Source organism: Chrysemys picta, chromosome 2, assembly GCF_011386835.1.
Source record: "Chrysemys picta bellii isolate R12L10 chromosome 2, ASM1138683v2, whole genome shotgun sequence".
Taxonomy (NCBI): domain Eukaryota; kingdom Metazoa; phylum Chordata; order Testudines; family Emydidae; genus Chrysemys; species Chrysemys picta.
Window position 1 is genome coordinate 182,497,741 of NC_088792.1, and position 14,646 is coordinate 182,512,386.

The 14,646-nt window shown below is 38.7% G+C and overlaps 1 protein-coding gene across 1 annotated transcript in view; it reads left to right on the forward strand.

Annotated features, from left to right (window-relative positions):
* Window positions 1-13,647, forward strand: part of MCUR1 (mitochondrial calcium uniporter regulator 1) — a 34,966-nt gene extending 21,319 nt beyond the window's left edge. Inside the window, exons 7-9 of the mRNA XM_005302856.4 lie at window positions 2,821-2,874; window positions 6,412-6,526; window positions 8,820-13,647. Of these exons, the coding sequence (XP_005302913.2) occupies window positions 2,821-2,874; window positions 6,412-6,526; window positions 8,820-8,875 (225 nt within the window). The 3' untranslated portion in view covers window positions 8,876-13,647. The remainder of the gene's footprint in view (window positions 1-2,820; window positions 2,875-6,411; window positions 6,527-8,819) is intronic.
* Window positions 13,648-14,646: the final 999 nt, after the last annotated feature.

Below are 14,646 nucleotides of genomic sequence, written 5' to 3' on the forward strand. Positions count from 1 at the left end.
GTAGCCTGATTTAGACTGCAGAGGGCTAAAGAAAGGGGAAGAGATAAGGGAAAAGGGGGATTGCAGGAGCCAGAGGGTGGGGAGAAGCAGAAGGCTAGGGGGACAGTATTCATGGGGGAAAGAGTGAGAGATAAGAGCCAGGAGTCGGAGTTGAATAGGAGCAGAGGGAGTATTAGGGGAGGCATGTGGGGAGCACAAGCTGGGAAATGTGGAGGGTAGATGGAGGGGGAGAGGCAGGAACCAGAGCGGGGAATTGGATGGGACAGGCAGGGGGATTTATAGGAGCAGAGGCAGAGGGTGGGTAGAAGATGGGGATGGGGAGGGACAACAAGAGGATGGTGGGAAGAAGCTGAGGGATGTGAAGGAGCAGAGAGTGAGGGGGTCAGAAGCCAAGGACAGAATGAGTCAGGGTGGTGGGGGCATTAGGAGGAGTGGGGCTTGTAAGGGACAAGGGTTGGAGGATAGACATAGGTTTGAGGGGGACGGGCAGAACCACTGCAGCAGACTCCCTTCCGGAACCAAGAATTCTCTTGTCAGCAAATATCTGTAAAACTCATAGACTCATAGACTCTACGGTCAGAAGGGACCATTATGATCATTTAGTCTGACCTCCCGCATGATGCGGGCCACAAAACCTGACCCACCCACTCCTGGAAGAATTCTCTCCCTTGACTTAGCTGTAGAACTCCCAAATCATTATTTAAAGACTTCTAGTCGCTCAGAATCCTCCAGCAAGAGACCCCTGCCCCATGCTGCGGAGGAAGGCGAAAAACCTCCAGGGTCTCTGCCAATCTACCCCGGAGGAAAATTCCTTCCCGACCCCAAATATGGCGATCAGCTGATCCCCGAGCATTGCAGGCAAGATTCTCTAGCCAAACCTTCTGGAATAGTACTCTGTAGTAACTTTTAATATCCCATCATTGACCATTGTTATCGACCTATTGACTAAAATCACTGTATCCCATCAAACCATCCCCTCCATAAACTTATCAAGCTTAATCTTAAAGCCAGAGAGGTCTTTCGCCCCCACTGTTTCCCTCGGAAGGCTATTCCAAAACTTCACCCCTCTGATGGTTAGAAACCTTCGTCTAATTTCAAGCCTAAACTTCCCGACGGCCAGTTTATATCCATTCGTTCTAGTGTCCACATTAGACACTGGATAAACTCCTGGATAAAATTTGTGCACCACCTGCCTCTAGTGCTGATCAACATAATAATAGGCTGTTATCTTCTGCTACCAGTTACTCCATTAGCCCAGCCCTTGCTGCTTAGCAAATTAATCTACATTATGGATTTTTTTCTATTACTTTTTAAAATTCTAGGAAATGCCATAAAACGTTAAAAGAATATTATTGTTATTGGACTTTTACTTTTAACTTTTATGGATTGTTACTCAACCACTGAAAACACATATCAAACCTAAGGGCCATCTCCCTGCCAACTTTTAGTTTTCTGTCCCCCATCTACTTAGGTGCTAGAGCTGTTACAAGTAGTTGTTGACTTCTTTACTGCTGAAAGTGTGCATTTCTCTGTCTTTATTTTTTTTTTAAATATCTGAATAATTTCAAACAACAAAAAAAACTTTGAACAGAGTCAGACCTGCAAAATTTCATCCAAAAAAGTTAAAAAATATAAACTACTAAAAAGGGGCCATTAGAATGGAAGTTCTAGCAACCTTAAACATAGCTAAAGCTACTAAAATATGTATTGTGCATCATTTCACTCTTAAATTATGGAATCATTTTAAATGTAATTGTTCTTTTGAGCATGGCACCAAGTAGTGATGATCAGCTATTACTTACTATTGTAATGTTCAATCTCCTGTCATGATGGTTTGTAACTTTGATTGAAAAACATTGCACTTTTAAATTAGGTTCTGATGTAGATAATCTGCCCTTTTAGCACTTGTTTAAAAAGAAATATTGAGTGAAGATGTTTGTTTGTGGTATTTTTGTCCCCCACTCCATTCACCAGAGTCTCTCTGAACTTGAATGATACTGATGTGTTTCAGTTATTGCAAGCATGCAGTAATCTTTTATTTTGCAACATGTGATATTCTTCCCCCCCTCCCCCCATCCCCCATTTTATGTGATCTGTTAGTTCAATCAAAGACGCAGATAGAACTCAAAAACATTATGTGGATTTGTGATGCATCCTTCTGGTTTCATAAACCAGTTAATGGATTACCATGAGACATAAACATAGTATAGTTGACAAATACAATAATTTTTAATAGTGTTAATTTCTAATTAAAAGAAGGGCTACCCATCTTTTCTTTCACTGTCACTCCAAAATTTCAAGTGGGGAACAAATCTAATCCTGATTAAACAACTGTATATGATAATTAAATCTGCTTTTATCTTTTAAAACTTCATACTGGGGAATGGGGGGTGAGAAAAGTGGCTGAAGTCTAACCTTGTCCTCTTTAAGCCATGCATAAGTGAACACAGCAGAATATTTAAATCTAGCCTCAGTTACGAGACGTGTGTGTGTGTTTTTAAATGCAGGTCTGCAATCCTTTCCCATTGCCAATCAGCAAACATATTGCCATAATTAAAGGGCAGTTTCTGGTAGAAGATCTGCTGCCCTTATAACTCTGAGATTTGCTGAAACATTTGGCTTAAACTTTCTTTTCTTCCAAAGAGCAACATCTGTTTTACAATGGTAACTCTAAATATTGTTGGCAAACACAGAAGAATACTGAATTCCAGCTTATGAATTATAACAATGATGTTGGAAACTAAGCAAAAGTACTAATGTGAAGCTGGGAAGAAATTCAGAAGAGAGAATAATGCTTTTTTTGTTTGCTTTTTTCTTCAGTATTCAGTTAATGAAAAAAAACTGCTGGAAATAAGGACAGAAATCGTGGCATTGGTAAGAATTTAGAATTTAAGAATGGATTGTTGAATGATATAATAAGGCTTATTGTATTTGTGTACTGTAACCAGGCACAAAAATCTTTAACATGAGTAGTATTTAAATGTCCATATATCAGGTATCCTAAATGTACAAAACTCAGTTTTTAGCTAGTTTTAAATAGTTTGTTGTGTACTTATATATAGTACTATGACATTACTACACAGGTAACTGAAATATAATGCTGTACATACATGAAAAGAAGAACAGGAGGACTTGTGGCACCTTAATTCTGCGCACAATATTGTAAAATTCTGCGTATTTTATTTGTCAAAATAACACAACATAATCATGCCAGTTTCAATTAATTTATTTCGAAATACCTGGCAGCAACTATGTCTGTAACAATACAGACACACAATAAATTCCCCCAGGAGTAGAGAATTAAAGAAACCCCTACGATAACTCAGTTCCTGTTTCTCTACCCCTTTTCCCCAGACCCCACCTGCGCGCCCCTCCCCCTTCCCCAGCACAGACACTCGCACATACTCCCTACCCCCCAGATCTCAGCCACGGGGCACCCCCCAGCCCAGATACCCACACCCCTTACCCCCCAGAGATCCAGAGGGAGAAACAGCCCAATGCTGGGTCCCAAGCTAGTATGGAGTTTCCTGCACACCGCCTCCTTCCTTCAGGGCATGCTGAGAACAGGAGCTGCTGGGAACCCTCCAGCTCCCTCCCCTTCCCCCGGTAGTGTCGTCTATTTGTGAGCTGGGCTCAGCTGGGTCCAGTACCCCCTAGGGGCAGCCAGCAGCTCTGCAGCCCATTTCTGTGGGAGGAAAAGGAAATTCTGCGCATAACATTAATTACTGTGTGAATTCACGCAGTGGAGCAGAATTCCCCCAGGAATACATGAAACACATGAAAGCAAAGCTCACATGGAGTTTTATGTTCTCAAAACCCTGAACATATATAAATATTCAATTCAATTATCATATGTTTAAGTTATTTTGAGAACTTTTGTGTGTGACATTGTCTCTATCATGGAAACTGCTTGAAACTGCTGGGTTTTTCTACCCTTTCTAAATCTGAGTCCAACAAAAGGATCCTCTCTAGCCTCTTTGCTCCCCCCTCCACATGCAGTTTGTCTGTTGGCATCCTCAACAGGTGCAACTAGTCAACTACATTAATGTGACTCCCCAGTCTTCTGCTTCTGTACTCAGAAACAAAGATTTCCTCAACAGCTCTCTGAGAATTCCTTTCCTCGGAAGGTTTTGCTATCTTCTCCCAGTGTGGTTTGTATTGGCAGAGAGACTCTTTGGGAGAGCACCTTGAGGAAGGTAGGGGACTAGGTAGGGGACTCCAAGCCTAACAGTAGATCCTCAACTGCTTCAGCTGTAGAGTGGTACCCAGCCAACTATATCAAATGGCTCTAGTTCAGATGTTCACCTCTTTGAACTGTCAGCCCGCTCCTTGACCAAAAAAACTGGACTTGTCAATCTTCAACCTCTCTGTGTGCAGAACTCATTTCAGGATGGAGATTTAAAGATCTGGCATAAGAAATCTTGGGAATTATTTCTTAAACTTCATAGATCTCAAGAATAATCACATTCCAAAACATTCCTGCCACTAATGGTTCCTATATTTTACATTCAGGAATAACAATTATCATAGTCGAGCAATGTACTTTAGTCTGTTGCCCAGCCCTGGGGTGTTCACAAAGTTAATGATTTTTCTGCTATTCTGAGATAAGACGGCATCCAGTTCTACCACTTTCTGGATAACCTGCTAGCAAAGGTGCAATCATATGAGCTTGCCATGTTCAACAAATCATCCAGTTCCTGGAACATAATAGATGCATAGTGAATCATCAGAAGAGTTCTCTTACCCAACCTTAGGAATTCGAAACCAACCTGGGTCTTTTGGTACTGTCGGAGGAGAAATTTGACATAACACAAGCTGCAATTCCTCAGCACATTAGTGCATTCAGCTGATCCATATGATAAAGGCCTGTGAGGAAGGGAAAAGTACGTTGAGTACTCCAACTTTCATCTCCTTCAGAACTTCCCAATCAGGCCTGGAGGTACCTGGTTCAGGATATGGACCACGTGTTGATAGTCCCTTCAGATGTCCAGTCCCTTCAGTAGTGATCACAAGGACACAGCTTTGGCAGATGCACCAGTAGTGTGCATGGCAACCAACACCAACTTTCGGGAAGGAGAGCTTAGATGGGACATGAGTCATGGCAAGTGATCTCCCCAGGAATCCCAGCTCAGCATCAACCTCCTGGAGCTGTGGGAAGCAGGAAATGAAATAGTCAGCTTCCTCCCAAGGGGCCTTCTGGGAACTGCAACTATTCACTTGGAAGGTGACAGCAGAACTACTAGGCTCCTATAAACTGCAAAGATGGACCAGAAAATGAAAGTCTAAAAAGAGACGCCAGAAAATTCTTCCATAATTGGAACACCTGGGTCTGCCCAACAAAGCCACGTACATCTGTGGCAAGCCCAACAGTCATGTTGATTTGTTTAGTTGTCTTAAGCGAATGGTAGAACAGAGAGAACTAACCAAACAAAAACTTGATCAGATTATATCAAGGTAGTTCTTTCCATGGTGGAGATGTTTACAAACCAAACCAACAGGAATAGTGAGATTCTGCTCCTAGCATTAGCTCCCACAGGCCTGGATAATGGACACCATCTCATTTCCCCGATTAAGCTTCCATGCCTTTTCTCCTCAGAAACAAGGTGATCAGAAAGATCAGCCAGGATCAAGCCTCAATAAAGCCAGATCATTCCTTAGTAGCCCAGGCACCTTTGTTTTCCCAGACTGGTACATATTCAGTATGTCCACCATTCATTTATATTGCCAGTTTCTCAGCACCTTGTTCATCTGCACCTCTTCCAAGTTGTGATACAAATCACCAACAGCAAAGAAGGGAATGTTGATGTTGCATCCTTAACCAGTGCTGGGAAGGAAGTGGACAGATGAGTGAGATAAAAATGGGGCCAGATTTTATATATATTCTGGCAAAACTCCCATTTTACTTTGTTGGAAATTTGCTTGAGTAAGGATTGTAGGATCAGGCACAAAAGCTGTAGGTCAAGTATAGTCAGCATGAATTTTTAAAGACAAGCCCTATGAATAGGGTTTTATGATGGAATTTACAGCTAATTGTAAATTCGATATGAAGTCACCATTGTAATAAATCCATCAGGAAATATATGTTTTATAAGCTTTTTAAAAAACATTACAGCAGAGCAGTAAGTTTTATACTTGTGTTCACCTAAATGTGGTGGTATGAATTTTCAGTACTAAGGGAAACCTCTGTCTTCTTAAGAAATATAACATTACGTAATACTTCTTAGAGGGAGGAGTATAACTACAGAAGCCTCCTGAGAAAGGCTTATTCTTAGTTTTTAATACATTGTTAAAGTACTAAATCTGCAAGAGTGAAGGGAGAGCCAAAAAAAGTAATTCAGAAAGGAAACAGATTTAGTTTTATTTTAAGGTTCAATTGTGTTCAAATAACTTAATACTCTGCTTTGTTTCTAGCATGCACAACAAGACCGAGCTCTAACTCGAACAGATAGGAAAATAGACACAGAAGTTGCAGGACTGAAAACAATGCTGGAATCGCACAAACTTGATAATATTAAATACTTAGCAGGTAAGGAATTCTGACAAATATATGCACTCATGTTAGAGTTGTGTTCAGCTCTCTTATTAAAGGCCTGATTCAGCAAGGTACTTAAGCACATTGAGTGGACTCTTTGACTTTAGTGGGATTATTTGTGTGCTTAAAGTTAGGCACATGCTTACTCATTGAATCGTGCTTAAATTTATTTACATTAAAAGAGAAATGATCTGATTAACTGTCAAGTGGTTAGTGATGTAATGGAAACCTTATCCATTAATTGGAACAGTTCAGTTTGTACGATACTGTCCTGTGTATTTATACACGCCTTGTGCTGAAGTTTTTCAGCTTTCGGGCATTTGTACGTAAAGAACAATTTCATGGACATGTAAGGCTGGAAGGGACCTTGAGAGGTCATCAGATCCAGCCCCCTGCGCAGAGATAGGGCCAAATAAACATAAACCATCCCTGAAGGTGTTTTTCCAACATGTTCTTGAAAACTTCCAGTGATGGGGATTCCACAACCGCCTTTGGAGGCCTATTCCAGAGCTTAACTCCCCTTATAGTTAGCAAAATTTTCCTAATAGCTAACCTAAATTTCCCTTGCTGCAGCTTAAGCCCATGACTTCTTTTCCTATCTTCAGTGGACATGGAGAACAATTGATCACTGTCCTCTTTACAACAGCTCTTAACATTTTTGAAGACTGTTATCAATTCACCCCTCAGTCTTCTTTTCTCAAAACTAAACATGCCTAGTTTTTTTAACCTTTCCTCATAGGTCAGGTTTTCTAAACCTTTTATCATTTTTGTTGCTCTCCTTTTGACACTCCAATTTATACACACATTTCCTAAAGCCTAGCACCCAAATTGGACATAGAACTCCAGTTGAGGCCTCACCAGTGCTGACCAGAGTGGGGATATTTACTTCCCACATCTTACATACAATATTCCTGTTAATATATCCCAGGATGATATTAGCCTTTTTTTCACAATTGCATTACATTGTTGACTCATTCAATTTGTGAACCTCTGTTACCTCCAGATCCTTTTCAACAGTGCTACCATCTAGTCAATTCTGTAGTTGTGCATTTGATTGCACTTCCTAAGTGAAGTACTTTATACTTGTCTTTATTGAATTTCATCTTGTTGATTTCAGAACAGTTCTCTAATTTGTCAAGGTTATTTTGAATTCTAGTCCTGTCCTCCAAAGTGTTTGCAACCCTATTAAGGGAATAGAACAGCTTCCATATGAGGAGAGATTAAAAAGACTGGGACTGTTTAGGTTGGAAAAGAAACAACTAAGGGGGAAAGGGGGCATGATAGACATCTATAAAATCATGAATGGTGTGGAGAAAATAAATAAGGAAGTATTATTCACCCCTTCACATAACAGAATCAGGGGGTCACCCAATGAAATTAATACAGCACAGTTAAAACAAAGAAAAATAATTACTACTTCACACAATACATATTGCCAAAACTATAACTGGGCTCAAAAAAGAATTAGGTAAGTTCATTGAAGATAGGTCCATCAGTGGCTATTAACCAAGATGGTCAGGCATGCATCCTCATGCTCTGGATGTTCCTAAGCCTCTGACGGCCGGAAGCTGGAACTGGAATGCCCTGTTCTGTTAATTCCCTTTGAAGCATCTGGCATTGGCCACTGTCTGAAGACAGGATGCTGGACTAGATGAACCATTGGTCTGACCCAGTATGGCCGTTCTTATGTTTGTGTGATCACTTAGCATTGTGTAACTACTCTTATTAAAGACAAAGGTAAAACACTCTTTACTTTTTGGAGGGTGACTGGGAGAAGGAGATGAGGGCTCACAAAGACAGAATTGCAAACTTGTTAAAGGATAAACTTTTCAACAAATTAAATTGATCATATCTACTCTTTATAAGTGAGGTTTAAAAAACTATAGCATTTGCAAGATATTGGACTTTGCTACTAATATTTATATTATCTTTATTTCCTCATTTCCTAACCATAACTTGATCTTACTTACTTGGAATGGTAAGCAATGATAGGATTTTTCAATACTACTGATAGCTTTCCGGCCCATTTTTCCTTCACTCCCTCTTTCCTTCCTTTCTTCTCTTTTGTCATTTTGTGGTCACCTCCCTGTTGAAGTTGTGTTTGTACTTTGGAGATGAATAGCTTGTTTTCTTAAATAAAAAATAAAGAATCTAGCCATAACTTGTAAAAATTAATTGTATTTGCAATTAACTGTTGGAATACTGCTTCCTGAGGGAGCAATACAAGAACTAACAATGTATTCTCGCCTTTTTTCATTTTCACACTAACTCTTGTGTTTTCTTTCAGGTTCAGTATTTACATGTCTTACTGTAGCACTGGGATTTTATCGTCTGTGGATATAATAAAGCATCTGTTTAAAAGGACTTGTGCCTCTCTTGCCTTATGAAAATCAAGAATGTTTTCTCCTAGCTTCAAGAATTCAGTCTTCACTTTAAAGCTAGTCGATACTATTTTATTTATATTTATTTGTTAAAATAATCTATATTGAAAATGTAACCAAAATGTGCCTGGGAATAAATATTAGAGACAAGATTACCTCTGGCACAAACCAGGCATAGTCTACACAGCTCTGCCAATTCCCCTCAATCCTGACCTGCAACATCCTTTTCCTATTGTAGTTTTAGAGCCTCAGTTAAGCAGACTGCAAGTTACACCAAATGGTGTAGTGACTGTGTGATGTGTCAAAGAATGCACTAGGAATTATGCCAGACTCTGCTGAGATATGCATGTGCAATAGCAGTTGTATGTATCAGAACAGAATTTGGTCATACATTTAAAATTGCCAAATGTATTTAATTAGTGACCTTATAGCAATTTTGGACCTAGGCCTTTGGAGTGAAATGTTATTGGATTAACGCACAGCCCACACACTTCCTCTTTGTTAATAAAATGTATTCATATATTGTAAAGAAATATTTTTTCTATCTGTTACACTAATTTTTAAAGCGTTGTTTGCATCATGGTTTGTTTTCCAAATTGCCATCCAAACAAACAATTACGTTTCATGAAAAAGTGTTGTGTAATGAAGCAGTGTCTCTAAGACCTTTTTGGTTTTTTACATAGCATTTTAAGAACTCATATTTAGGACACACAACGTTCTGAAACTCATTGCACATGCTAATTGTAAATTTTGTACTAAAGCTGGAATAGACATTTGAAGAGCAGTAAGATCTAATAGCGGATATTAATCTCTTCTACAAGCCTATGTAGAGATACAAACTGCTCTCTGTCACTGCTTGATTGATAGAAGAGAATTGCTTCTTTTATTCTTGAGGTGAGAATTAAAGCTGATTAGTTCTCTTCTAGTGAGGAAAGAGCAATTGGCTATCACTTACTAGAGTGGCAGCCTTAGGGCTTTGCTCACTAAGGGAATAATGTTTTCACCCATCTACACTAGCCATTTTCCCAAAAGTTTCCCACTGGTTCTACAAATGGTACAGCTCCTCTATTGGTAGCAATGGTAGGAGCACTAATGTGGACTATCCGCTGTTTAATCCTGCACAGAGCAAGGCCATATGAAATGGTAGTTACAATATCAATGTCTTCTCTACATTAATGCTTCCACTAGTGGTAGCAATGAGGAGAAATTATAGGGAAATGGGGCTAATGTGTCCAGGGTCAACCACCAAATAGAGCTGCCAGGTTGGTCTTGTCTCTCTGCTTAGCTTCTCTTTTTGTTTTTTCCCTCTCTGTGGGCTGATGGTAAAGGCTGGCAGGGTACCATACCAGTTTTGCTCCCTGCTTTGTTTTTGAAGTCCTGGCAGGCTGGCTAACTTGTGTATATATACCCAAGTAGCCATTGAACTTCCTTGGCTGTTGGGGCTATCATTTGTTATATGAAGGCAGAGAGGAGGCCAGATGGAGGTAGAAGTATCTTATAAAAGCTAGAACTACCCTGGACCTAACGGCTAATGGATAATCATTAAAAATGTAACTAATAATAATAATCTGAGTTTAATCACTCTTAATAAAAATAACCATTTGGTCTTTCCTATTAGTAGTGATTCTTAATTTAGTAAACCGTACCCCAGCTGCTAAGAGTTAAGAAACAACATAAATAAAAAGACTTCTATAAAACACTGAAAAGGAGAGAACATTCAAGAGGCAGTGTAAAGGAAGCTAGTATTATAAAACAACATCCTCCAAATTACCAGCATCTTTTGAATTGGTTTTGTGTGTGTGGAAAAGCTATAATAATTATGCAACTCTTAAGGGTTGTGTTAAAGCTAGATTTTTATATTTATTTAAAATGTCACTATTTTAAAGTGTCAGGCATTATTTAGGTAAACGTTAGGTGTGATCTATTTCACTTAGTGGGAACTATATATTCCAGGGTAACAAGACTATATCTCTGGTCACCTGGATGCCTAAGCAATTAGTGAATTTTCATATGACTAAAATATTAGTGAATTGTAAATAATTTAATCTGCATATTTAATTTCAAATGAGTGAATTCTGCTGAAAAGTGAGATTCTTCTACAAGAGGATCTGAGACTTTTGCAGTGAAATAAAGCTGCAAGATTGTAAGGGGTTTTTTTGTTTGCTTTTTGTTTTGTTTTTGTTTTGTTTTTTGCTCCAGAAATAGATCTTGAAGGAAAAACAGCACTTTCAATGTTTGCTGTAGACTGGAATTAATAAAGTTCACGAAAAGGGGCAACATAAAAAATAGGAAACATTCAGTATTCCAAGCCTGTAAAGTCTCCAAGTATGGTGCTCAAGGCCATGACATTTCTAAATCAGATATGTTGTTAGATGCAAAACCTTCATTGACCAGGGAACATGGTACAGTTTGCTATGCATTTAAAAGCCATTGCAGATCAGTTATGATAGTGTCTGACATATTCACACAAGCTGTAATATCTTTACCTGCACTGGCATTAAAAAAAAGTGCAAAATCCCTTTCTACATTTGAAACGCTCAAATAAATCCCTTCCAATCTGATCCTTAAAATCAAAATCCAGCTTACTGATACCGATGAGGAGCAAGCACATCAGAAACCCATGAACTAGTTTTTGGAATGTTAAGATTTGATCCAAAGAACAAATGATAACTACAAGCAGCAACTGGGAAACCCAACTCCACTGCCATTAATTTTCCATTCCTTAATTTCTCTAAAAGCTTTTTTCTGCACACATGCTACATAATGTCTTCAGTATTATAGTATATTTCTCATCAGGATTTGAAATGGATTTCCGTATCAGATTTCAAAATTTTGGCTTTGTACTGGCAGATCTCAGTTCAGAAGGTGTGGTTGTCTGGCATAGCTGAAAACTGGGTGGGCTTTTGTCTTTCTATAAAACCACTGCAATTCTGAAAGTTTCAAGGCAGCCTACTTTTCTGTCAATAGTACAGTATGCTGCTGGGCAGGGAATGGGAGTTCAGATTCTGAGTACCTTTAGGCCAGCATGAATAGAAAATTCTGCAGAGGGGATTGTATGGGGGGGGAGGTAGAGGTTGTTTTCTTTGGGGGGGGGATAGGGCAGAGAGAGCATTGCAGTCTTCCTCTGCCAGAAATACAGGTTGATCCTATAATAAGCCTTGGGGCTCTGGGGAGCAAATGTGAATTAAGGAGGACCTCTCACAAAACAAACTTTACATGTAAATATACTAGTCGAAAGAAGTAACTGAGATGGGAGTTCTTACAGTTTTTTTTATTTTGCTTACATTTTTGTTTTTTAGTTAAAATCTGTAACCAAAAAAGGCCTCTTTCCCTAGTAAGTTCTAACCTGTTTCTGTTTCCTTAGAGTTAAATTACCCTAGCCCTGTAGATATTAAAAATCTTGATTGTGTCCTTTTTCAAGTGTGGTGTTAAGGGCTTATGTGCTAAAACCATGAGTAGAGAAAGAAGAGTTGTTTAAAACTAGATATTTTCTTTGCATTAACTGGAAATGTTCCTTGATTCTTCTACACACATGATCTGCCTTAATGTTAATGTACTGTGTATCTGTCTTCACAGCACCACAAGCAGTCTATTGCTTTTAACTACGTATACCTGATTCCTCTTACATAATTGCTGAATGTTCTTCTTCTTTCTTTATCCATTTTTATATATACTGGCATAGGTAATCTGCATCCTTTTTCCTATTCTTCTGCCTGTCTGTGTCTATGCCAGCAAACAATCTAGTCACTCAGGGTCTTGTCACTAACACTTCATCTATTTGTCTCACTTTTAAACTGTTTGCTTCTATGTTAACTGCCTTGGATCTTGCAATTTGACCAAAATATTAGAATGATCATTAAAACCATCTAAAATTAGGATCATATCTCAAGCCAAAAGTTTGACTATACTAAAAATATACTAAAAGCTTTACAGTGTGTTTATGGCATATAAAATGACATTTTCTCTCTTAACATATGTATTCACTGAGTGAAAACCTGGCCCCACTGAAGTCAATGGCAAAATTCCTTATTGACTTCAGTGGAGCCAGGATTTCACCCTACATATATTGCAAGTCATGTCTGCTTTACTTCCATGAAAAAAGTGTTTTGTTTTGTGTTTTCACTCCTGCTACCACCTGCAGAGTCGACACAGCACAACTTTATTTTTTTCTATCAGTATAATTGTTAGCTGAATTCCAATTGCCAGAATTCCAGTTGCCAATTTGTTATTACTGGTCACAATGCATGGGCAAGACTGATTTTCACATCCCATTGTACGTTTTCAAGGCTCAAATAGAGGGAACTTTTTTGCTTCTAAACTAACCAAATTCTATTTGAAAGACACTGAACGTGAAACAGCACAATGCATACATAGTCACTTTTCATGATACAATTGCATTATAAATTAAAAGCTCGTAAAAATAGATATACTGATTTTTTTTTTTAAATATAGTGGAACAGAATTGTATTTGAAAAATAAATATTCCTTGATCACTTTTTAGTTTCATAATGCATTTTAATTGTTTTTATCATATCTTGTTTTTAATTGTACAGCTATTGAATTTATATTTATATTTTTACAGATTAAAAAAGTGTATTCCATTTGAGCAATTGTTACATCATCAACTGTTCATGTTAAGTGCATAAATAGAAAACTGACTTTTGCCATTAATGAAATGTGTGGAATATTTGGTGTTTGTTTTAATCTGAAATAAAAGCATATATGCTGACAAAAGGACTTGCCTATTATTTTTATCAAAGCTGATATAATTGAGAATTTTATTCTTCCTAGCACAAGATAAGTGGAATATACTTTTTAGCAGCATATCACATTTTACCATTTTTCTGAACATTGCTCCTCTACCACTTCAAAGACTGTTATGTTCCTGACAGAAGTTATTTAGAAGTAATTGTTGCCTTTTTCCCTGTAGAGAATTCAGATTTCTGTGTGCCCACAATAGTCTTCACTAGCTGTTCTCTGCTACTTAGGGTGACCAGACAGCAAGTGTGAAAAATCGGGACAGGGGGTGGGGGGTAATAGGAGCCTATATAAGAAAAAGACCCCAAAATCGGGACTGTCCCTATAAAATCGGGACAGCTGGTCACCCTACTGCTACTGCTTTAGAGGAAATAGGAAGTTTGGTCTGAGTCCTGCCTTTTCTGTTCCTGTGATCCATTATGCAGGCATTTACCTTCATCTGTCTCTTCTGTAGTCAGTTTTCTCCAGATGCCAACTACTGCACCAGATAAGTCAGGTATCCAAATCAGCGTGGCTTACATTAAATAAGTTTTTATAGCAACAGAGAAGTCAAATCAAGCATACATACACTGTGGAAAGTAAAGGTAAGAGCAGCCACTAAGCTGGTAGCTAAGGAATAACAAAGTATTGTCTACACTTACTTTCTTTTCTGAGTGACTTGGCACTAAATGAAGCCTTGTCTACACTACACTAGGAAAACTACATTGCTGACGTGTTTGCAACATGTGCTTCTAACTGTTGTTCCTGAAGTAGTGCAGAACAACATGGCTAATCTTTGTCTGTGCATGTCTCTAAACTCAACACCACCAGTAGATGCCTGTTGTCTACACTTGCAAAAATCCACGGTTGATAACAAGGCTTGGGATAAAAAGTGCTGAGTATTAGTGTAGCATTTCCCCACCACACCCTGTCCTTAAAGACTTGTTTCCTATGGAGACTTAATTTCTTGGGGTGATGCCTACTTGGTAACAAATC